This window comes from Cololabis saira, chromosome 10 (assembly GCF_033807715.1).
Source record: "Cololabis saira isolate AMF1-May2022 chromosome 10, fColSai1.1, whole genome shotgun sequence".
Classification (NCBI taxonomy): Eukaryota; Metazoa; Chordata; class Actinopteri; order Beloniformes; family Belonidae; genus Cololabis; species Cololabis saira.
The window spans coordinates 6000030-6026337 of NC_084596.1; the positions used below are offsets into that span (position 1 = coordinate 6000030).

The window sequence follows — 26308 nt, forward strand, 5'->3', positions numbered from 1 at the left end:
AGACCAAACACACACTCACACACACACACACACACACACACACACACACACACACACACACACACACACACACACACACACGCACAGACACACACACACACACACACACACACACACACACACACACACACACACACACACACACACACACTAACACACACACACACACACACACACACACACACACACACACACACACACACACACACACACACACACACACACACACACAACACACACACACACACACACACACACGTGATCTGAAGATTTGCATTATATGATTTGTTGTCCATGTTAATGTATTTGAGCCGTCAGAATTTATCCAAAGTGTTTTACCATTTGCTTGACACTGGTGTAAATAAATTCTGAGTGAAAGAAGTCGTCCTTGTTTATTTTGCGCACGTCTGCCGCTAATGTTGGTTGCCGGAGCCTGTGTTCGGATTTCATCCTGTCACGGCTCAGACAGGACAGAGAACCCAAAAGCACAACACCAGGCAGAATCAGAGTCCGTGAGGCTTTAATACTGGTCAAAGACAGGCAGGGGTCAAACCGGGCAGACAGGCAGATCAGGCAAACAAGTCCAAAGGGGCAGGCAAAAATCCAAAACCGGGAGTCATGCAGGGTTACAGGCAGGCAGGCAGGAACAGGACAGAAATCAGGAACGCTGGAAAGCGAGGCAAAAGCACACGACAATCTGGCAAACTAGAAGGTGGAAATGCAGGCCTCGACGTGAATGCCTTCGGACCGACCTGTAGCTGAAGGAGGCCAAGCTGTTGTCCCCTCATCCATCTGCTGAGCGTAACCACTCAGCTGTTCCCCAAGGAATGCTGATCGGCCAGACCAAACACACACACACGCGCATGCACGCACGCACGCACGCACGCACGCACGCACGCACGCACGCACGCACGCACACACGCACGCAGGCACGCACGCACACACACACACACACGCACACACACACATGTCATCAGAAGATTTGCATTATATGATTTCTTGTCCCTGTTAATGTAGTTGAGCCGTCAGAATTTATCCGAAGTGTTTTACCATCTGCTTATTATTTACACTGGTGTAAATAAATTGTGAGTGAAAGAAGTCGTCCTTGTTTATTTTGGGCACGTTTGCCGCTAATGTTGGTTGCCGGAGCCTGTGTTCGGATTTCATCCTTCAATTGTTATTCTGTTGAATAACCCATACTTTGAGACTGATCCTGCTGTTAAAGGTTTCATTTTCCTTGTTAAAAAGTTATTTTGATGATTCAATATGATAAATAATCTACTTTATGAATTATTAATTATTAATAATTGTTGAAGGACAATTAACAACACTATATTTTATCCCTGTGTCATCTAGGAACAACAGAGACACAAAATACAAAAACTGGAATACTCACAGGACCATAAGGATTCAGGAAATGTATCACATCTTAGCTTGAATGAATGATTAAAATAACCCCTTTAAAATGATACCAAAGACAATATTGTGAAACATAGAACAGAACAGAAATCCTGTACATGAGTCTAAACCAGAATCAGAATCAGAATCAGAATCAGAATCATCTTTATTGGCCAAGTTTGAACATTGTCCAACAGGGAATTTGACTCTGGTTGTTTCGCTCGCTGTACCCAGATCAACCTGATCTCACAAAAATCAGTGAAATGCCCATGACCTCTCATCACTATTTTCCGTGGTACCGAAAATTGTCGTGATATATACACAGATTATGACATTATTATTATTTATATATTATTCTTTGTTATAGTGGCTAAATTATGAGTTTTTGTCGCGCAAGGTACTGTTTGTTACTGTCAGTTTGTAAAAGCATTTTTATTTAATGCTGTTTTAGCAGTGTTTTATTGAGGTTTTAATGGGAACACCACGGATATAGTACTATGCAAAGTCTATGGGATCCGTCACCCGATTTGACTGCTGTCATACCATTGAATGAAGGACAAAATGATAACAATCATCCCATAGATATGGGCCAGTAGGGCCCTACTCTACCTACTAGTAGGCGCAGGAGGCTGTTATCGCCCCTTTCTATGGCTAACCCCATGTTATTAATGCTCAGTAGGCACAGAAGTTGTGTTATGAAGCTCACACCTCACCTCCCTTTTTTATGTATTTAGCTAGAATTTTAAAACCTGAACAATAGAATTCAACGTAAAATGCCGGATCTTGTCCATCATAAACAATACTTTTTGGAACATAGTGTAACGACCACAGATAAGATAAGGCCTTGCCCGCCTGGGCAACACATCAGCATTTGGCCGACTGGTTAGTGCAGTTGACTGTGGTCTGGGAGACTGGGGTTCGAGACACGCTCTGGGCACTACTTGTTCGCCACGGTATTTTCCTCATTGTGTTATGGTTTTCTTTTAATATCTTTAACATTTCTAAACGTAAAAACACGAAGGTTTCCTTGATAATTCAATAATACAATAGGTTCATGTTAAGGACATCCATTTTAATTAGTTCTCCTTTGATTATGACATGTTATTAATGTGGTGTAAGTTATGTGCAATGATATGCCAGGACAGTAGGGGGCTGTCTAGGCGGGGACTTCCTACAATATATGTTGCAATGCATTCTGGGTCATGTAAATGTTTGGTGTGCTGGAATAAAGGGAAGCCATAGAAAACCTGTCTGGTCCTCCATTGATCTTATCTAAGGAACCCAACACGACATGGTGTCAGAAGTGGTTCATCAGTGAAGGGTAGGAAAGGAGTGTGTTATACGAGAAAAAAAAAGAAAGTTTACTCAGCCAGAAAGCATGTTGGAAGAGGAGCAGGAACCAGCGGCAGCGCATGTGCAGCAAGCCGTTCCACAGGCTCAAGCACGTGCTACGGCTTCAGCTATGTTCTCGATAAACCCTCCCGAATCCTTCGACTTTTCGAAGCCACAGGACTGGGAAAAGTGGATTAGGCGCTTTGAACGCTTCCGAGTGGCCAGCGACTTGCACAAGTCTTCGCAAGCAAATCAGGTGAACACGCTGATTTATTGCATGGGAGACGAAGCAGACGACGTGTTGAGAGGGCTACGCTTAACGGAGGAACAAGTACTGGAATATCACTCCGTGAAAGAAGGTTTTACAAACTTTTTTGTGCCTAAAAAGAATGTAATATATCAGCGAGCCAAGTTCAACATGCGAGCACAAGGGCCGACAGAATCTGCAGACTCATTCATCACCGCTCTGTATGCACTCGCTGAAGACTGCGGATATGGGGCACTTCGCGAGGAACTGCTGCGGGACCGGATCGTGGTGGGCATCAGAGACAGCGCACTCTCGCAAAGAATGCAGATGGAGAGTAGACTGGACTTGGCAAAAGCCATCAACATGGTCAGGCAAGCAGAGGACATTAAAAGGCAACAGACGGATATTCGAGGGGACAGAGCGACAGTGGACGCAGTCCGCAGCAACAAAGACAAAGAAAAAAAAATGCCAGCTTGGAAAAGCAAACACCCAGCTAAGCAGACCAAGGACAGGCGCTACACACCGGCAGCAGGGCAGTCATGCCAGAGATGTGGTAAGACACCAGCTCATGCCAGTTTCAACTGCCCCGCAAAGAATGCAGAGTGTCATAAATGCGGGAAACGTGGACATTACAGTAAAGTGTGTAGGTCTAACAAGTGTGTGAGTGCGGTGGCTGAGGACACAGAGGAGGACATTTTCCTTGGCATAGTAGGCGCAGGCAAACAGGCATGGACAGTAGACGTGAAGATCAGAGACACTCAAGTGCATTTTAAAATAGACACTGGGGCTGATGTCACCGTCATACCCGAGCGGGTGTATAAACAGATATGTGGGGGGGCATCCAGCAGCCTAGCACCGGGCAACAAAGCACTGTTTGGGCCCGGGCATAAGCCATTGTCTGTACTTGGGGTGGCCAGAAAAGTGCTGTACTGCGGTGACAAGCACACCACAGAGGACATGTACGTGATTAAAAACCTGACCACAGCTCTGCTGAGCCGTCTTGCATCAGTCAACCTCAGGCTGGTGGCAAGGATAGACAGTATTGACATGGACTCAGTAAAGCAGACTTATCCAAAGCTGTGTGATGGGCTGGGACTAGTACAACAGCCATACACCATTAAGCTCAAACCTGACGCCAAGCCTGTGTCTCTGAAAGTGCCACGACGTGTCCCACTACCTCTGATGGGAAAAGTAAAGCGGGAGCTCCAGCGCATGGAGCAGCTCGGAGTCATCAGCCGGATTGAGGAACCAACCGAGTGGTGTTCCGGCATGGTGGTGGCACCAAAGAAGGCTAAAGACGAGGTCAGGATCTGCGTCGACCTCTCTCCACTGAATGAAGCTGTACGGCGGGAAAAGTTCATCCTCCCGTCAGTGGACCAGACTCTAGGCATGCTCTCAGGGGCAAAGTTATTCTCAAAGATAGATGCCAACATGGGGTTCTGGCAAATCCCACTGACTAAAGACTGTGCCCACTACACAACATTTATCACCCCATTCGGACGCTACTTCTACAACCGCCTTCCATTTGGCATCTCGTCAGCGCCAGAACACTTCCAGAACCAGATGGTGAAGGTGACAGAGGGGCTGGAAGGAGTCGTCTGCCACATGGATGATGTGCTCATATGGGGGTCCACGCAGGCTGAGCATGACGCCCGCGTGCATGCAGTTCTGGAAAAGGCACAAGAGGCAGGCATCACTCTGAACACAGCCAAGTGTGTATTCAATCAGACAACGGTGAAGTTCCTCGGCTACATCATATCGCCAGAGGGAGTCCGGCCGGACCCAGATAAGACATGCGCCATGCAAGAGATGGATCCGCCACAGAACATCAGCGAGCTCAGGAGCTTCCTGGGCATGGTAAACCAGCTAGGTAAATTCTTACCAAACCTAGCTGAAAAAGACAAAGCGCTAAGGGACTTGCTATCAAAAAAGAACCAGTGGTACTGGGGCTCAGAGCAAAGCCAAGCATTCAACGGTCTCAAAAAAGAGCTGTCGTCCACCCCGGTGCTGCAGCTGTACGACCCGAACAAGAACCTGAAAATCTCTGCCGACGCCTCATCATACGGTCTAGGTGGGGTTCTTCTTCAGGAGTATCAGGGCACCTGGGCGCTGGTGGCATACGCATCCAGAGCACTCACGAGCACGGAGCAGAGGTACGCTCAGGTGGAGAAGGAAGCGCTGGCCCTGACCTGGGCATGTGAAAGGTTCAGCAACTTCATCATCGGCCTTCACTTTGAGCTGGAGACCGACCACAAACCCCTCGTGAGCCTGCTAGGTGGACAGGCACTGGACACACTCCCACCTAGAATACAAAGATTCAGGATGAGACTCATGCGATACAGGTACACCATCACACACGTTCCAGGGAAGAGCCTCACGGCTGCAGACACACTCTCCCGTGCTCCGCTGAAATCAGGTGGAGTCACAGACGGCGATGGCCTGATGGAAGAGACAAACATTTATGTGGACTACGTGCTGTCAAACGTGCCAGCGAGCGAGGCCTACCTGTCAGAGCTGCGCAAACAGCTGAGCGCAGACAGCATCTGTTCGGAGGTGATGAGACACTGCGCAGAGGGCTGGCCAGATCGCAGCAGACTGGACACTCTGGTGAGGCCCTACTGGGCTGAAAGAGCCGTACTCAGCACACACAATGGACTGTTATTGCGGGGGACTAGACTAGTAATCCCCTCAGTGATGAGGAACAGTGTGCTAGAGAAGTTACACGACGGGCACCAGGGAATAGTCAAGTGTCGTGAGCGGGCCAAACAATCAGTGTGGTGGCCAGGCCTCAGTAGCCAGATCGGAGAGCTGGTGCTGAAATGTGTTGCGTGTGTCAAGGAACGGAACAACGCAGCCGAGCCTCTCATGCCTACCAGGCTGCCGGACAGACCATGGCAGAAGGTAGGGGCCGACCTGTTTACATTAAAGAACACTAAGTATTTAATGGTTGTGGATTATTTCTCCAGGTACATTGAGATTGCCCAGCTGAGCCCGACTAGGTGTGCTGATGTCATCGCGCACCTCAAGTCCATGTTTGCCAGGCATGGCATACCAGAGACTTTCATCACAGACAATGGGCCACAGTTTTCAGGTGCCCAGATGTCAGCATTTGCAGCGGAGTACGAGTTTGAGCATGTGACGAGCAGCCCGAGATATCCTCAAAGCAACGGCGAGGCCGAGCGTGCCGTCCAAACCATCAAAAACCTGCTGAAGAAGGCGTCCGATCCATACCGTGCACTGTTGGCCTACAGGAGCACTCCCCTGAGTAACGGCTTCAGTCCAGCCCAGCTGCTTATGGGCCGGAGGCTGCGCACCACGGTACCTTCGTTTCCTGCAGTGCTCGAGCCAGCCATCCCAGATCTTCGAGCAGTACAGAGCAGGGAGGAGGAGAGGAGGCGGATGGACGCAAACAACTACAATCACAGACACAGGGTGAGAAATCTCCCTCAACTGTCCCCGGGAGATCGCGTGTGGGTCACTGACACCAAAACACCAGGTACTGTAACATCCACGCACGAGACACCCAGATCCTACCTGGTCAGCGGGCCTCAGGGCAGTATCAGGAGGAATCGTCGCCACCTTGTACCTATGGCCAAAGACAACAGCAGCACGACACAGGGGCAAGCAGCTGAGGAAGACCTGCAGGACACTGCCCATGACACTGTTGCTGTGTCCACAGAGGGGTCACAAGGCTCCCCTCCAATTATTCGAACCAGGTCAGGAAGACCTGTCATTAAGCCAGAGAGACTGAACTTGTGAAACATGTGAAAAAAAAGAAGAAAAAAAAAAAAAGAGATGTACTATGTTATGTTGAAGAAACAAAGTTATGTGAAAAAAAGGGAAATGCTGTATGTTGTTATTATGTTGATTTTCAGAAGCTTGCAGTTATGGGTTAAGCAGGACCAAATTTATGTGTGACTAATATGGTGAAATATTCTTGTTTGGTGAATTTTGGTAGCAGCAAACTCAAGTATAACTGTTAGAATAACTAAGTTTAATGTTATGGTAAAACAGTTCTCAGAAGGGGAGATGTGGTGTAAGTTATGTGCAATGATATGCCAGGACAGTAGGGGGCTGTCTAGGCGGGGACTTCCTACAATATATGTTGCAATGCATTCTGGGTCATGTAAATGTTTGGTGTGCTGGAATAAAGGGAAGCCATAGAAACCCTGTCTGGTCCTCCATTGATCTTATCTAAGGAACCCAACACGACAATTAATGCTCAGTAGGCACAGGAGGTTTGTTATGTATTGTTATAGGTTTGCCTATGAGGCCTATTTCGTGTCTTTTTTTGCACAGTTCACTAACGCTTTCAGCTAGGAGGCTGAAATTCTAGACTCTGTATCAGGAGGTGACTCTAATCCACTGTGCCGAGTTTCAGATCTGTGTGACCTTCGGAAGTGTCAAAGGTCACCTCGTGTGTTGCTTTACGGGCCTGCGGGGCCTATTTCGTGTCTTTTTTTGCATAGTTCACTAACGCTTTGAGCTAGGAGGCTGAAATTCTAGACTCTGTATCAGGAGGTGACTCTCATTCACTGTGCCAAAGGCTGATTTTTGACTATGTTGCAATGCAGAAGACCCTTTGCTAGGATCTTTTGGTCCCGTGGCTGTACGACTTCCACAAAGCTAGTTGGCGTTGCAGAGGGTTCACAGAGTTGAGACTTGGCATGCACAATCTAGGCCCCACATGGAGGCCACAGGTCAAGTTTTACTTGGTTTTGTCAAATGTTGTGGCAACGGTGTCCGTTCGAATGTTGGAAAAGGTGAAGTTTCAAAGCCCCGCCCATCGAAAAGTACATGTCCGATCTGCACCAAACTAACGTCTGTCTGTTCAGAGGATGCCCCCAAACAACATATAAAACCTTATTAACAAAATAAAAACCAGCTTTGCTCCGTCTCGTCAAGGTCGCCATGATAAGAATCAGCGTTGCTGCTGTTGTCTTGAACGTCTGTGACGATTCCTGACGTTTTTAGCGCCATTACTTCGGCGACACCAACTACATTACCCACAATCCCCCTGACTACAGTAACAGAAATTACCGTAATGATCATATACAAGGCGCACTGCATTATAAGGCGCACTGCCGGTTTTTGAGAAAATTAAAGGCTTTTAGGTGCGCCTTATAGTGCGGAAGATACGGTAAACAAATGTAGGCACTAATTAACATATACAATTAGAGAACTGGAAGGAGCAGCAGTCTAAACCAGGATCTGCAGCAGCTAAAATGTAATTTTCTGAAGGGGTTGGTAACTCAGAGAGACGACTGTTGCTTCGGTTTCTGAACTTTACTGATTCCATGGATCCATTCACTGAATCCAGTCTAGCAAGAGTTAACGAGACTGAATTACACCTGGAGACCAGGGGGCGGAGTCCGGACTCTCACCTGGAGACCAGGGGGCGGAGTCTGGACTCTCACCTGGAGACGAGGGGGCGGAGTCTGGACTCTCACCTGGGAACGTTTTACAGACTCAGATCTGGTTTTTCAGGCCGTGGAGTCGAGTCATCAGGAGAGCTGCGGACCGATCCAACAAACTGTAAGTTTGATTCATGTTTCAACCCTGTCTCCAGAAACTTTACTGTTCTCTGTAAACTTGACTCTTTATTTAAAGTTTTTGTACAAAGTAAATATGAAATTAAAGACTTTCATCCAGGTCAGAGAAACTCTCAAAGGCTGAAACAAACATGACTTGAGGACAAGAAAAAGGACGTCTAGTTGACTTGTTTAAAACCTTTGAAAGAAAAGGACACAGATAAAAAAAATAAGCAGATAATTAAATTAAATTAAACTCTGACTATGAAGACTTATAGAGTGGTTCTGACGATGACCATTTAAATTTGATTCATGCCAATAAAACTGGGCACAAAAACAGATTCTGCAGCATCTGGGATCCATGCAACCAACAAAGAACTGGACACGCTTTTATATTTCCTTTTTTTTAACTTATTGACACGTCAAAAAAAATGTATAGAGCATAACAATGTTTGCACTAGTATGACTCTATGTATCTATACATAAATAGACACAGATACACAAATACACACATGCATACACACACATTTTGAACATATACAATCCCATGTAAATACATTTATATAAATAAAAAAATCTATTATAACTGCATGTACACAAAATAAATAAATCTCTAAAAATACATCTCTACCCAACGTCTAGAGACCTATTTATACATAAATAACTATGTACATGCACGCGCATAACAAAACGTAACACAAATCCTGTTTAACATGTCTTTTTCTTTCTTTCCTTCTTCCTTGTCTGCTCACATATTAGTGGTTGATACACACACACACACACACACACACACACACACACACACACACACACACACACACACACACACACACACACACACACACATGCTTGCTCTGTAGTTTTTGGGGTTAGTTAGCGGTAGCCTAGCCTAGCTTAGCTCAGACTGTGATCAGATCTGGAGATTTGGGTTTATTGCTGCTCATGTTTTCGTCGGCTCCATGTCGGTTTTGTGTTTCGTTTGTGTTTTTTTTGCAGATTTCCAGTGCTCGACGTGAGGCCTCCGTGTGTTCCTGCTTCCTGGATTGGCAGTGGATGTCGTCACCCCACTGTGCCTTTTTATTTTAAATACAAATGAGCTACTTTTCCTCTCCTCCCTTTGTTCTACAAGAAAGCCGAAGCAAGAACGACACACTTTCCTTACTTCTCTGAAAACCCCTCTGAAATAATAGAACTTAAAACAGCCGGATTCAAAAACGTGCGTTCGTGTGTGGCCAACTTTGAAATGGATAAAAAGGTTTATGCCAACAAAAGTGGGTATAAAAACAAATGCAGCATCTGGGATCCCTTTTGAGACAATTGTGAAAAACTGCAACGAACACCCTGTCTGGTGAGAAGAAGCGACCTGCTCACTAGGATAAAATCTTTCCAGGTGAGCTCCTGCCTCCCACCTGAACACAGCTGGGAGAGACTCCAGCAGAGCCCCGTGACCCTGCACTGGAATAAGCAGTTATAGATGATGGATGGACAGGTGTCAAACAGAGGACACCTTTATTATCAGGGCCCGAGCACTGATGGCACTTTTCCACTAGTACCTACTCAGCGCGACTCGACTCCGCTTCTCCACTACGGGTGGAGGCGGGTCTAATATGCTGAGTAGGTGCTTTTTCTGTACCTATTCTGCCTGGATCTGACGTCATCACAATACATTTTTTTACCTTGTTTGCACACATATTAATGGTTAATACCATGCTGGTAAAAGCCTAAGGCATATATATGTGCATTTTTACTATATTTAATATATATACGCATACACATACATACATATATATGGGTGGTGACATCCGCTGCCGAACCAGGAAGCAAGAACACATGGAGGCCTCACGTCAAGCACTGGAAATCTGCAACAAAAACCACAAACCAAACACGGAACCGACACGGAGCCGACCAAAACATGAGCAGCAATCGACCCAAATCTGGAGATCTGATCACAGTCTGAGCTAAGCTAGGCTAGGCTACCGCTAACTAACCCCAAAAACTACAGAGCAAGCATGCAGGTGAACAAGCCAGTGTGTATGTTGTCGTAATCGAATTGATCACCCCGGGTTCGTTGATTGAGCTGGAAAAGGTAAATAAAGACACAAAACTGGAATACAATTAAAAATGTTACCTTTGCAAAGGGAAATCAGCAGAGCAGGCTCTGCAGCCTGCTTCTCAATCGTCCTGCTCAGATCTGGCCCTCTGTGCGGGTGTGATCAGTTTATTACCTTAGAAAAGGGGAGGGGGATGGCCCAACTTGTTTTATTGCTCAGGGGCCTCTCTTATCTGTGTCTGGTACAGAATGGTACTCTCAGTGAAAAAGTCAGAGTAATGCACATTAGTTTTACATACAGAAAGATTTAGTTAATCAGCACATGGAGTTTACATATTTAGTTTGATTTTAAATTATTCTTTATCTAACGATGTCTATGTGTGTGTGTGTGTGTGTGTGTGTGTGTGTGTGTGTGTGTGTGTGTGTGTGTGTCTGTGTGTGTGTGTGTGTGTGTGTGTGTGTGTAGGTGTGTATGTGTGTGTGTGTGTAGGTGTGTATGTGTGTTATACATCAAAATGTGCGTCTTCATCCTGCGACGATGGGCATTACTTTTCTCAGTCAAAAGCGTTACCGTGGCAACGATAGACGCCAAAAAGCGAGGCCCGCCTTCATCTGATTAGTCCATATTTGATATCCGTACTTTCTGCCATAACTTTTGAATGGTTTGATATAGAGAGTCGTGGGTGGTTTCATTCGCTAAATGTCCAGGCCTGAAGAATCTACATGCAAGTCATACAAGCTTCCACTGCAGCTTGAACGTGCACAAGGGTGGAGGAACGTTCATCGCTGCTTGCAGCTTCAATTATTGTTGTCACTGTTCTGTGTCAATTATGTGTGTTTCCTCTGCAGATGGAGGTAGAAGGTGTGTGAGCTGATGTGAATCCAGCAGCATGGGTCAGGCTGGGGGCAGAGAGAAGAGAGTCCTTCCCTCTAAAACCTCCCCGAGGGGAAAACCTGAGCGTCGGAGAGAAGAAAAGAGGTGAGATGATCAACTCTAACTGTCCAGGACTCTTCTGCACGTCAGAGTTCAGCCCTCACCAAACACCTTTATTACAGGAGAAAATGTCGTCCTGGACCTGGACCTGGACCTGAACCTGAACCTGAACCTGAACCTGGACCTGGACCTGGACCTGGACCTGAACCTGAACCTGAACCTGAATCTGGACCTGAACCTGAACCTGGACCTGGACCTGGACCTGGACCTGGACCTGGACCTGAACCTGAACCTGAACCTGAACCTGAACCTGAATCTGAACCTGAACCCAGCTGTGTGTCATTGAAGAGTGATGCATCAAAGGATTTCATTATTCATTTTAAAGATCCCCGATGTGCTCCCTCAGTGAGGTGAGTTTTACATAAATGTTTCTGAAAAACGAAACATAGACTGAAATGTTTTTATAGTAACAGGATTATTTTAGTTTTAGAAATATGTGTTTTGATTATTTTCAGTTCAGTTTTATCTATAAAGCATCTATTACAATACAAGTGGTGTGTAGGATCTTTATAGAGACCAGAAAATGATCTCACATCACCAAACACCTTTATTACAGGAGACAATCTGGACCTGGACCTGTACCTGAACCTGGACCTGGTCCTGGACCTGGTCCCAGTTGTGTGTCCTTGAAGAGTGACAGATCAAAGGATTTATTTTTCACTTTTAAAGAGTCTCCTGGTTTTCCTTCAGAGATGTGAGTTGTTTCTAAACGTTGTTTCTGAAAAACGTAACTGAGACTGAAACGTTTCCATGGTAACATGTTTAAAGTGAACAGTTCTTTTGCTGCCGTTGTTAGACGGTTGTTGATGTTTCCAGAAACACAGCAGACCATACACACACACACACACACACACACACACACACACACACACACACACACACACACACACACACACACACACACACACACACACACACACACACACACACACACAGGTGGACGGTGTTGCTGGATGCAGGAGGACAGATGGTTCCTGGAACCATGTGGACATTGATCTGTTGAGAAGCTGGTCTTTGTGGACACTTGCTGGACCTTCTTGTACCACCAGATTGAGAGCTTGTTCTGGGAGAAAGACGTGGACGTTCTCAGTCTCAGGAGGACCAGAGAACCTTTAACATGACAGGAAGTCCTCTGGTGGACTGTCCTCATCCAAACATGACTCCATGGACCTTCAGACATCATGTGACCTAGTTCTTCCTGGTTCCTCCACAGAGTGGACCAGCAGATCTCAGAGTCCCCCAGCGGTCCGTCTGTCCAGCAGCATCAGACCCAGCTGGACTCCGTCTTTCAGGTCTGTACATGAACAACAACTGTCTCCATCTGTCCTGATGTCCATCTGCATGCTGGTCTCTGGAGACCAGTGGACTGTCAGTCTGTCCAACATGGACCTGATGTTTGTCTCCATGCTGGTCTCTGGAGACCAGTGGACTGTCAGTCTGTCCATCATGGACCTGATGTTTGTCTCCATGCTGGTCTCTGGAGACCACTGGACTGTCAGTCTGTCCAACATGGACCTGATGTTTGTCTCCATGCTGGTCTCTGGAGACCAGTGGACTGTCAGTCTGTCCAACATGGACCTGATGTTTGTCTCCGTGGTTTCAGTCTGGTTGTGTCCTTCATCTGGTCTTCTGTTCCAGCTACTGGAGGACGACATCATCATGTTTGTGAAGGACGAGCTGAAGAAGATCCTGAAGGTTCTGAGTCCAGATTACCCAGAATCCTCAGAGAGTCTGGAGAAGGACGAAGATGAAGAGCAGAAGAGCATCAGAGAGACATTCATGAAGATCACAGTGAAGTTCTTGAGGAGGAGGAAGCAGGAGGAGCTGGCTGACCTCCTGCAGAGCAGTAAGACGTTTCTCTGAACATCTGAGCTGCTGGATAAACCACACCCAATGTTTCAGTAGATGAGCAACATTCACACATCAGACACAACATTAAACCCACTTGAAGGTGGAGGAACTCAGCTCATCTTCTGTTCTCATTAATAGGGTCATTAATATCCCAGTAAATATAAGTTTTATTCTAAAGAGTTGAGTTGTTCCCTTTAAAACTAAACTTAAAACCTTTCTGTTTCGTAAAGCCTATAGTTAGTGTTTAGTAAACCTCTAGCTGGTGTTGGTAAATCTCTAGGTAGTGTAAACTCTAGTGTGTTAGAGTCAGTAGTCATAGTTGCAGCTATAGAACAAGACTATAATAGTTAGTCTCAAATATAGCTTGGTGGTAGATATGCTGCTATAGGCCTATGCTGCAGGGGGGACATGATCCGCTAGGCGGTGCTTCTCACCCTTCTTCTCCTCTCCTCTTCCCTTCCTCTCTTCTCCATTTCCATTTTTATTTATTATAAATGTCTCATAGCTATCGTCTTGTCCATTACTCCTGTAGTTTCTTGTGCTGGCTCCCCCTTTTCTCTTTTTTGTGCATGTTTGCAGGCCGGAGCCTCGGGAGCTGCGTTCTGGCCTGCGGTCCCGGCCCCTCCCCCATCCCCGATCCTCCCGTTGCTGCTTCCACCTGCCTACGTGGATGTCTGCTGTGTGCTGCTCCACAAAAGGATTGCGCGGCTTTTGCGGCCGCTAAACCGGTGCAGATGACACAAAAAGATAGCGTCTAATTCACAAAGCACCCGCAAAGGGCGAATTGCATCACAAACTGCGCTGCCAAGCAAATAGTGGCATTGTGCGCCTGTGCCATTTGCATGCATGTAAATTAGGTAATATTCATACATTCGGCGCAAAATTGCCCCCTTTCTATGCAAATAAGCCTCATTGCAAAAACCGTCTAATTCACAAAGGCCAGCGCTATTTGCCACACGCAAAAATAGTGGAGCAAATACCGTCTTTCAGAAGCGTGTATTAAATTGCGCGCAAACTCACTCCTCACTCCCCGTCTGTCTCTGTTTCTCTCTCTCTTCAATATCATTCAAGCCTGTGTGATACTGAATGATATTAAGGGTGAAATCTACAGTCAGACATGACTGTAGACAGACGGATCAAGTGGGGTTGTGGACTTATCTCGGATTTAAAAATAAAAATAACAGGAGCTCAGGATTCATCCTATAAGGAGCTGCTTTATTACAAACAATTTTATTTATATAGCGTCTAATACAACAGAGTTGTCTCTAGACGCTTTCCAGAGACCCATACCCAGAACATGACCCCCGAGCAATTATTACATAAACAATGGCAGGTAAAAACTCCCCTAGTGGGAGAAAAACCTTAAGCCAAACAGTGGCAAGGAAAAACTCCCCTTTAGGAGGGAAGAAACCTTGAGCAGGACCAGGCTCGTAAGGGGGGACCCTCCTGCCGAGGGCCAGACTGGTGGGTCAAGGACGGCAACAGCACAGCAGGCAGGTGGAAGCAGCAACGGGATGACCAGGGGTGGGGACCGCAGGCCAGCACGCAGCTCCCGAAGCTCCGGCCCAATCATCAAGTCCCAGGTTGGGGTGCAGGGTCGGGGAAAAATATAAACATGGACCATATAAACATATAAATCTAGAATGTGTGTGTTTAACAGCTTAATAATGTCATCACATATCACAACATATATCAGACTTATAATAAAATAGCGCTGATCGTGTCCCTGTGAAGCTCAGCATCAGTCAGGACTCTCAGCTGCTGCTGGAGATGCAGCCGCGGTGAGTGGGCTTGCCACCCGTCCCTTGAAATACGGAATTGTTACGTAATTGGGAATTAGAATTCATATAAAACAGTTTATTCCGTATTTCACAACCGTCCCATGCACCTCTGTCACATACGCACACACTAGTTAAGCCTAATTATGCCTAAATAATGGTCTGCGTTAAATCGAAGCGGGGTGGGGGGGTTGTGGGGGGGGGGGGGACAAAAGCATGAGTTTGGGAGGGACGTTTTATTTTCACTCGCTTTATTCTTTTATTTCTGCAGTTTTCATTAGGGACCAATGTGTGTTCTGAAATATAGAGAACACTGGAAACAGCTCCGCTCACTTTCTCAGACAAGGGCAAATTGCACTCAGCCGCAAAACTTTATGGGCGTGTTTGCCCCGGTATATCATTGGAGCAAAATCTTTTGTGAATAGGACCTTAAAGCGGGGCAAATTGCGGGCGCAAATGCGGCGCAATTCACAGCGCTATTTGCGGGCGCAATCTGTTCTTTGTGGATTTACCCCTAAGTGTTTTTCTTTATTTCATCTTTATTTAGATACCATCGCTGCCGTTTGTCAATCCAAACTCAAAGTTCAGCTGCAGAAGAAGCACCAGCATGTGTTTGAGGGGATCACTAAAGCAGGAAAGACAACCCTTCTGGAGCAGATGTACACAGAGCTCTACATCACAGAGGGAGGGACCGGAGAGGTCAACGATGAACATGAAGTCAGACAGATTGAAGCAGCTTCCAGGAAACCAGATGGAGCAGAAACAGCCATCAGACAGGAAGACATATTTAAACCCCCACCTGGAAGAGGAGGACCAATCAGAACGGTTATGACGAAGGGAGTGGCCGGCATCGGGAAAACAGTCCTAACACAGAAGTTCAGTCTGGACTGGGCTGAAGGCAGGACCAACCAGGACATCCAGTTCCTGCTTCCATTCACCTTCAGAGAGCTGAATGTGCTGAGAGAGGAGAAGTTCAGCTTGGTGGAACTTGTTCATCGCTTCTTCACTGAAACCAGAGGAATCTGCAGCTTTGAAGAGTTCCAGGTCGTGTTCATCTTTGACGGTCTGGATGAGAGTCGACTTCCTCTGGACTTCCACAAATCTACAGTCGTCAGTGACCCCAGAATGTCCACCTCAGTGGACGTGCTGTTGACAAACCTCATCAGGGGGAACCTGCTTCCTTCTGCTCGTCTCTGGATCACCACACGACCCGCAGCAGCCAATCAGATCCCTCCTTACTGTGTTGACTTGGTGACAGAAGTCAGAGGGTTCACTGACCCACAGAAGGAGGAATACTTCAGGAAGAGGTTCAGAGAAGAGAAGTCCACCAAAATCATCTCCCACATCAAGACATCACGGAGCCTCCACATCATGTGCCACATCCCAGTCTTCTGCTGGATCACTGCTACAGTCCTGGAGAACGTCCTGGAGAACGTCCTGGAAACCAGAGAGGGAGGGGAGCTGCCCAAGACCCTGACTGAGATGTACATCCAATTCCTGGTGGTCCAGGCCGAACTGAAAAAGGTCAAGTATGACGGAGGAGCTGAGACGGATCCACACTGGAGTCCAGAGAGCAGGAAGATGGTGGAGTCTCTGGGAAAACTGGCTTTTGAGCAGCTGCAGAAAGGAAACCTGATCTTCTATGAACCAGACCTGAGAGAGTGTGGGATCAATGTCAGAGAGGCTTCAGTGTACTCAGGAGTGTTCACCCAGATCTTTAGAAAGGAGAGCGGCCTGTACCAGGATCAGGTCTTCTGCTTCATCCATCTGAGTGTTCAGGAGTTTCTGGCTGCTCTTCATGTCCATCAGACCTTCATCAGCTCTGGAGTCAACCTGCTGGGGGAACAAACAGACACCTTCTGGTGGTTTAAAACAAGAGCAGACACTCACCTCTATCGGACAGCTGTGGACAAGACCTTACAGAGTCCAAACGGACACCTGGACTTGTTCCTGCGCTTCCTCCTGGGTCTTTCACTGGAGACCAATCAGAACCTCCTACGAGGTATGTTGGAACCAAAACAAAGAATTTCACAGACTTATCAGACTCTCCTACAAAGTTTCTGGGAACCAAAACAAAGAAGTTCACAGAACAATCAGGAAATAGTTGAATACATAAAGAAGAAGATCAGTGAGGATCTGTCTGCAGAGAGAAGCATCAACCTGTTCCACTGTCTGAATGAACTGAACGCTGGTTCTCTGGTGAAGGAGGTCCAAGAATCCCTGAGGTCAGGACGTCTCTCCACAGATGAACTGTCTCCTGCTCAGTGGTCGGCTCTGGCCTTCATCTTACTGTCATCGGGAGAAGATCTGGAGGTGTTTGACCTGAAGAAGTTCTCAGCTTCAGAGGAGGCTCTACGGAGGCTGCTGCCGGTGGTCAAAGCCTCCAAGAAAGTTCTGTAAGTACCAACAGACACATGTTGGACCTCTGGAGTTGAGGCTAGTTTCTGACCACGTCTGGTTTTACCTCCACATTTCATGTTTTCTTCACTTGTTTGGGTCTTTTTTTCAGCACAACCTCACAAGAGCGAGTTTACGCTGGATCTTTCAATTCCAGAGACTTTAATGACACATTGGACCTAAAATCACACACAAGCATGAACTCTGACAAGGAAACACAACAGTGAAATAACCTGGGGCCTCATTTATAAAAGAGTGCACAGGATCCATACTAAAAGTGCACGTAAAGACAAAAACCGAAAATGGCGGGCGCAAAAAAAATCTGGATTAATAAAACCATGTGCACGCACACTTGCACGCAATGATCGCTTTATAAATCACAGTCCAGCTGGAAGGGTGCGCAGCTGCATTCGCCTCATATCCCGCCCTCTACACGCCCACTTTTGACCATAAATGGACAATGCAAAGTAGTATTTGCATATGAATGAGCCTGCTGAGCATGTGTGGCTTCCTGCAGCCTGTTTGGGTCAGGATGAATGAGACGCATGATGAGACGTGTCGAGCCACCGTGCCACTACATTTCACGGAGACTGGGAAGTGGGAACGAGATGTTGTGGATGAGGTGGATGACAGGAAAACCACATTATTTGGTGGTCACAGTAAAATAAGAAAAAGTATATAAATAGTATAAAATAAAGTGAGTGAGTGTCAGCATGCCGTTGCTGCCCGTGAGTGCCACAGCGCACTGGGGACAGGGTGGACATGTCCCCTCCACTTTTCAAACTAAGTGTTTTTGTCCCCCTCACTTTTTACAGTTTAAGTACTACCGGTAGGCTCAGCCTGTAATTAAAAATCATAAATACACTGTGCGAAGACGGACGGGAGCCCCGCTTTCCCTCCTCCCCTCCCGTCTCCCCTCAGCGCTACTCAAGGCTGATTTATGGTTCCGCGTCACACCAACGCAGAGCCTACGGCGTAGGTGCGCGTCGCCGCGTACCCTACGGCGTAGACTCTTTGTCGATTTAACGTGGAACCATAATTAGGCTTTATTAGCCATAAATCCCAACCTTTGCATAGAAGGTAGCTTGCACATCTTTCAGCCCTGTTTTGTTCGGAAGCAAGCTTTATAAATGAGGCCCCTGGTTGTTGTTCTTTTCTTCCGTCTGCAGACTGAGTGGCTGTCACCTCTCAGGGAACATCTGTCCACTTCTGTCCTCAGTTCTCAGCTCTCAGTCTTCCAGTCTGACAGAACTGGACCTGAGCAACAACGACCTGCAGGATTCTGGACTGGAGCAGCTGTGTCCTGGACTGGAGAGTCCACATTGTAAACTGGAGTCTCTCAGGTCAGGATTCATTCAAGTCTTCTCCAGGTCCAGTGAACCTGCTGCTAAACGTGTCTGCAGCAAGACACTTGAGCAGAGGACATGCAGCAGACCTGTGTTGTGTGTCTGCAGGCTGTCAGGCTGTCTGATCTCAGAGAAAGGAAGTTCTTCTCTGGTCTCAGCTCTGACCTCCAACCCCTCCCATCTGAGAGAGCTGGACCTAAGCTACAACCATCCAGGAGAGTCAGCAGGGAACTTTCTGTCTGGACTGGAGGATTCCTGCTGGAGACTGGACACTCTCAGGTAGGACACACTGAGGTAAGACACTGTCAGGTAGGACACTCTCAGGTAGGATACTCTCAGGTAAGACACTGTCAGGTAGGACTCACTGCAGGGTTGGGGGAGACTGGACACTCTCAGGTAGGACACTCTCAGGTAGGACACTCTCAGTGGTGGAGCGCGGGTCTCAGTACAGAGGGGGCGGAGCATTCTCCATGGGCCCTTATGATAGTTATTTTAACGTTCAACAACACCTCATCCTACCCATCAAACAACATTTATTCTCACTTTTATTGAGCCAAGCAAGCCTATAGGCCTATGCTGCAGAAATCAGAGTAAAGTCACAAACTTGTTCAGAAGAACACACACATATAGGCCTCACAGCTGTCAATCACCTGGCTGTCACCTGTCACGGACTGACTCAGTTCCATCTTTGATACAGCTTAAAGGAGCATGAGGCTCCTTTTAAGAAATGAGACTCTCTAGCGCCACCCTTCGCCACGACGGCCGTCGGGGGTACTGCAGCCAACAGCGGAGCCGGCACGGGAGAACGGGGAGAACGTGCATGACGTCACATCCGCATGGCAGCGCGGGAAATTCGGCCCCCCGAATTGCAGCACATTTTGCAGCACACAGCCTGTTCAAGGCAACGGAGAGATACACTAGAGGTCTCATTCTTTTTGGTTTGGAACACTTCATCTGACATTATTACTAGAAAACTTAAAACGTATACGAATTTTTTTCATAAATCCTGCCTCAATCCTGCCTCATGCTCCTTTAAATGCAAAAAAAATAAATAACTGGTCTAAAATTACACAATCTATTTAGATAGATACAGACACAGCGGTCTATAACATCATTTCTGAGCTCTATAACAGGGAATAGACTCTAGTCTAGTTGACAAAAACACAAAGCACATTCAAATAGGCAGGTGGTCAAGGCTACCACAACATTCTGATAAAGACATTATTTATGAAGGTTACACTGACTCACCAATGGCAGTTGACTCTTCCATAACCCAAAATAATCCAGCTAACATGGAAAACAGGGTAACATTCAAAACGTTGTACATGCTTACTCCTCTTTTAAAGTTTAGCGCTCATCTCCTTCATGGCAGCAAACTTGCCGAGTTGGCAAATTGGCTGTAACTGTTACAGCCAATCAGCGTTGGCTCACGGCCCGATGCATTCAATTCAATTCAATTTCAATTCAATTTTATTTGTATAGCGTCTAATACAACAGATGTTGTCTCTAGACGCTTTCCAGAGACTCAGAACACAAACATAAACCCCCGAGCAATTATTACATAAACAATGGCAGTTAAAAACTCCCATAGTGGGAGAAAAACCTTAAACCAAACGGTGGCAAGAAAAACTCCCCTTTAGGAAGGAAGAAACCGCAGGCCAGCACGCAGCTCCCGAAGCTCCAACCAGCAAACATGCACAAAAGAGAAAAAAGGGGGCCAGCAAAAGAAACTACAGGAACGATGGACAAAAATGATAGCTATGAGATACTTATAATAAATAAAAATGGAAATGGAGAAGAGAGGAAGGGAAGAGGAGAGGAGAAGAAGGGTGAGAGGCACCGCCCTGTGGATCATGTCGGTGCCCCCTGCAGCATAGGCCTATAGCAGCATATCTACCATAGGGGTGTAACGATACACTAATCTCACGATACCGTACGATACACGATATTGAGGTCACGATAACGATACGTTATTATAGCAGTATTTTTTAACAACCTTGAATGACGAACATATGACTGGAAAAAATGGTCTTTGAAAGACACAAAATACAAAACAATACTGTACGTTTTCCGTATTGTTACAGTTTGTTTTAAAGAGAAAGACAGGCCAAACATTTTCCACAAACTGAACTGAAAGTAAATGTCAGGTTTGCATTATGCATCTTCAGTTTCACACAAGTAAAAATATTTAGCCACAGACTGAATAGTTTCTCTCATGTATGATTTGCCTTTTTTCTTTTCCAGAAATTTAACAACTAAAATTAAATAAATAAATAAAAGTAAATAAATACATACAATTTTACATCATAAAAAAGATTGATTCATGCTCACCTTATAAGTGTAAGAGGAGATTTATTTTTGTTAAGAAGGTTATTTTGGTCATTCAGGGTTCATTATTTTATAAATATATTCTTTATATTCTGATGTAAATCAGGGACTATAATGACACAAGTCAGTTTATCTGTAGTGATTAGTCTGTTTTAGATTGGGCGGAGTGATACGCCACAGTACGGCACTAGGTGCTGTGTTGATGTTCTAAAATCCTACACTGTTGAGGAACATTAAAGTACACTGGAACTCAGCAGAAGTTGTCCCCGTGTTTATCCTTCTCACGACCCAAAAAAGGTTTAATTTAATAAGGTACGGCTTAACTCTACACCAGCCTTACATAAGTTAAAGTTACTAGTCAACACAATAGATTAATATTAATAATCCAAAATCGCGATACAGTTTGTCACCTCCACGACACGTATTGTGACGTTTTTGTAACGCGAAATTTCATGGCACGATATATTGTTACACCCCTAATCTACCACGAAGCTATATTTGAGACTAACTATTATAGTCTTGTTCTATAGCTGCAACTATGACTACTGACTCTAACACACTAGAGTTTACACTACCTAGAGATTTACCAACACCTGGGGTCCGTTTCACAAAGCAGGTTCAACAAACTCTGAGTCTAATCCTGAACTCTTAGTTGATCTACTCTGAGATCGGAAACTCTGAGTTTTCGGTTCCAGAACAGCGGATTTGACTCTAAGTAGTTTCACCTGGAGTTAAGCTTGTGCGTGAGGGAAATAAAAAGCCATCATCAGTAGAGCGCTGATACAACGATTCACCATGGCAACCGGCGACACAAAAGAGCAACATACATTTTCTTTTTTTTCTTTTTAACTTTATTTAACATTTCAATTTACAAAATCCCTTTGAGGAAACATCAGTTTGCATCTCAAGATCCACATACTTCACGCCACTGGAGTTAGAAGTGTTAATACGTGCATATGGCGAGTATTAGAGCATATTTTGAAAAAAAAAATGAAATTTTATTGTCATTTAGATCAGGGGCAGCTGCCACACCTCGGCTTCAGGGGAAAATGTAAATGTTTTTTTTTTTTATACATTTATGGAATTACTCTGTGTCTATTTGTATTGATTTGTTCTATTACTTAATACATATAAAATAACTACAAATGCATATCAAAACAACATGATGGATTTCAGTAGGTATTATCTTTCCCAACACTTGTATACCCCCCTCATATGTTGAAATGTCCCAGCATCCCTGACGACAGTGGTCGCTATCAATCTGGTTTTTAGTGCGCTCTGCAGTGTTACTAACTTACAAAAATGAAAATGAAGCAGACAACCACGCAATAAAAAAAAAGAAAGAAGGCAAGTGATGGGTCCAGAAGATATTAACGAGGCTGTTAGCCTCTGATGGATTAATTATGCAAGTTCATCTCAAAGTAAGATATAAATCCTCTTATACATCTGTTTAATATTTGACTTTTTTTTACTCTCCCTCTCCTTTTTGCATTTGGACTTTATCTGTTTGAAGTTAAAACCTGATGTCCCTGTGATATTGTTGCACTGACATAGTGAATAAAGTGAACGAGTTAAATTGCGTTTGTGAGATAAGCCTTTTCTGCTCTCTAACTCTGCCGCTTGCTGTCCGTGGTGCAGAAAACGGATGCGTATTGCGTAAAGACCCATTGGCTGAATTGACGCCACTGAGGGAGGAGACAGAGAGAAACTCCAGGTTCGCTGAAATAAACCTGGTCCCGACCAGGTTAGGTTCAGACTGTCTGTTACTACGGTAACTGACCGAGAGCTTAAGTTACCTCTCTTTGTGAAACAGGCTAGAGTTACTCCTCTTTCTCTGGTTTGAGTTACCTCCCTTTGTGAAACGGAAAACTCAGAGTTTCCCTCATTTCAGGGTTAACAGACTCAGAGTTTTCACTAAACCTGCTTTGTGAAACGGACCCCTGCTAGAGGTTTACTAAACACTAACTATAGGCTTTACTAAACAGAAAGGTTTTAAGTTTAGTTTTAAAGGTGGAGGTGGTGTCAGCCTCCTTAACCCAGATTGGAAGTTGGTTCCATAGTAATGGTGCCTGATAGCAGAACGCCCGCCCTCCAAATCTACATTTAGATACTCTAGGAACTACGAGTAAACCTGCACTCTGAGAATAGAGAGCTCTGCCAGGAACATAAGGCACTATCAGGTCTTGCAAATAATGGGGGTAGCCAATGGAGTAACGCTAACACTGGAGAGACGTGGTCTCTCCTGCTGATTCCTGTCAGCACTCGTGCTGCTGCATTTTGGATTAGCTGGAGCCTATTCAGCAAATTACTTGGACATCCTGCTAACAACACATTATAGTAATCTAATCTAGAACATACAAATGCATGAACTAGTTTTTCTGCATCACTCTGCGAGAGGATTTTCCTAATCTTTGCAATATTACGGAGATGGAAAAATGCTATTTTACAAACCTGACTAACATATGGTTTAAACGACAAATCCTGATCAAAAACAACACCAAGGTTTCTCACAGTTGCACTGGAAGCCATCGCAACACCATCCAATCCCTTCCTAAGATGCTCTGGACCAAGAATAATTAACTCTGTTTTATCTGAATTTAGAAGCAAGAAATTTCCTTGATGTCCCTAAGACATGCCTGAAGTTTAACTAACGGTTAACGGTTAACGGTTCTGTTTCATCCGGCTTCATAGACAAATAGACAAATAGAGCTGCGTATCATCAGCATAGCAATGAAAGTGTATGCCGTGATTCTGGATTATACTTCCCAATGGCTGCATGTATAAACTGAACAAGATTGGACCCTAGCACTGAACCCTGTGGAACACCATAACAGACCGTTGACTGTTCTGAAGAAACCTCATGTACATGAAAACTGGAACCTGTCAGATAGATATGATTTAAACCAACGTAGAGCTGTCCCTTTAATCCCAACAACATGCTCTAACCTGTGCAGTAAAATGCCATGATCTACAGTGTCAAAAGCAGCACTGAGGTCCAGTTGAACCAGTATGGAAACTAATCCCTTATCTGAGGTCCAGTAGAACCAGTATGGACACTAATCCCTTATCTGAGGTCCAGCAGAACCAGTATGGACACTAATCCCTTATCTGAGGTCCAGTAGAACCAGTATGGACATAATCCCTTATCTGAGGTCCAGTAGAACCAGTATGGACACTAATCCCTTATCTGAGGTCCAGTAGAACCAGTATGGACACTAACCCCTTATCTGAGGTCCAGCAGAACCAGTATGGACACTAATCCCTTATCTGAGGTCCAGTAGAACCAGTATGGACACTAATCCCGTATCTGAGGTCCAGTAGAACCAGTATGGACACTAATCCCTTATCTGAGGTCCAGTAGAACCAGTATGGACACTAATCCCTTATCTGAGGTCCAGTAGAACCAGTATGGACACTAATCCCTTATCTGAGGCAATAAGAAGGTAATTTGTGACTTGAACCAGTGCTGTCTCTTTGCTATGATGTGTGCATGCGTTCAGGACAGTTTTAAAGTAAGAATTAGCCTACACTGGCAGCACAATGAACATTTTATCGTTATTATAGCCTACAATTTATGATTATAGATGAACATATCACACAAAATGGGGCCCTATCATTGGGCCCTATGAGCTCGTGGGCCCGGTGGCCACCAACCCCTAGCCCCCCTCTGGCTCCGCTACTGGACACACTGTTGGAGGGGGGGTATATGGTGGTGGTCATGGTGGAGCAGGTGTGGGGGTTTTCCTCCACCTCAGGTGGGGGCTCTGACATCCATGCTTCCTCTGAGAGAGACGGATCTGGTCTGACCCTCCTCCTCCTTCCAGGGTGGAGCCTGCTGGACAACGATGGCTGACACCAGGTCTGAGGAAGTGTAAGTGTGTTTCTATTCAACCATCTTCACTCGTTCATGAGTCCATCAGTGATCAATAACTGATCAATAATAACTGCATCTGCTTGTTTGTTCTCTCCATCAGATTCCTGTCAGCTCACCGTCGACATAAACACAGTCCACAAGGAGATCAAACTGTCTGACAACAACAGGAAGATGACACTTGTGGTGCCTAGTCGGTCATATCCTGATCATCCAGACAGGATTGATTCCTGTGAGCAGCTTCTGTGTAGAGAAGTTTTGACGGGTCGCTGTTACTGGGAGGTCCAGTGGAGTGGAGGAGTTTCTGTATCAGTGAGTTACAGAAGAATCAGCAGGAGAGGAAACTCTGATAACTGTCTGTTTGGAGGAAACGATCATTCCTGGAGTCTGGACTGTTCTCCAGGTGGTCAGTACCGTGTCTGTCACAATAACAGAGTAACGTCCGTCACCTCCTCATCTCCATCTTCACACTCTGGCAGACTAGCAGTGTACGTGGACGTTCCTGCTGGAACTCTGTCCTTCTATGAAGTCGTCTCTGACAGACTGATCCACCTCCACACCGTCAACACCAGCTTCACTGAACCTCTCTGTGTTGGATTTGGATTCTACTGGTCTGGTTCCTCAGTGTCTCTGTGTCCAGTTTAGTCTCAAGAGTCTCCTGTCAGAGAAACTGTCTCTGTTGGATCCTGGACTTGGACTCTGGTTCTGGTTCCTCAGTGTCCCCATGATGATGATGATGATGATGATGATGATAATGATGGTGATGATGGTGATGATGATGATGATGATGATGATGATGATGATGATGATGATGATGATGATGATGATAATGATAATGATAATGATAATGATGGTGATGATGATGATGATGATGATGATGATGATGATGATGATGATGATGATGATGATGATGAATAAGATAATCATCGTTTGGTTTATTGTATTTTTATTTGATCTTTTTCACTTTTTCATTTAAACATTACATACTTTACTGGACTGTTGATGTTTGATCATGAATTCGATTTTTACCTCATTATTCTTGTTTTATTTTTCATTCTGTCTCCAAATGTTTTTATCTCTGACTGCACGTTTAGATTTTTAAGTATTGTTTGTGATATTCACCACCCTCTATAATCTGCACCTCAGAGTTGGATCACCAAACAGACGTTTGTGCTGTATAATAAA

At 45.4% G+C, this 26308-nt stretch overlaps 2 protein-coding genes across 2 annotated transcripts in view; both read left to right on the forward strand.

Annotated features, from left to right (window-relative positions):
- LOC133452321 (NLR family CARD domain-containing protein 3-like) overlaps window positions 1-26308 on the forward strand; it is a 674416-nt gene that overhangs the window by 356964 nt on the left and 291144 nt on the right. The gene's annotated exons all lie outside the window — the stretch shown is intronic.
- On the forward strand, window positions 8454-26114 carry LOC133452319 (NLR family CARD domain-containing protein 3-like). Its single transcript, XM_061731563.1, has 11 exons — window positions 8454-8512; window positions 11408-11537; window positions 11615-11902; window positions 12109-12246; window positions 12766-12844; window positions 13191-13398; window positions 15729-17577; window positions 18748-18921; window positions 19033-19203; window positions 25077-25123; window positions 25227-26114. The coding sequence occupies exons 2-11, from the start codon at window positions 11449-11451 to the stop codon at window positions 25766-25768; spliced, it is 3585 nt and encodes a 1194-aa protein (XP_061587547.1). The 5' UTR covers window positions 8454-8512; window positions 11408-11448; the 3' UTR covers window positions 25769-26114.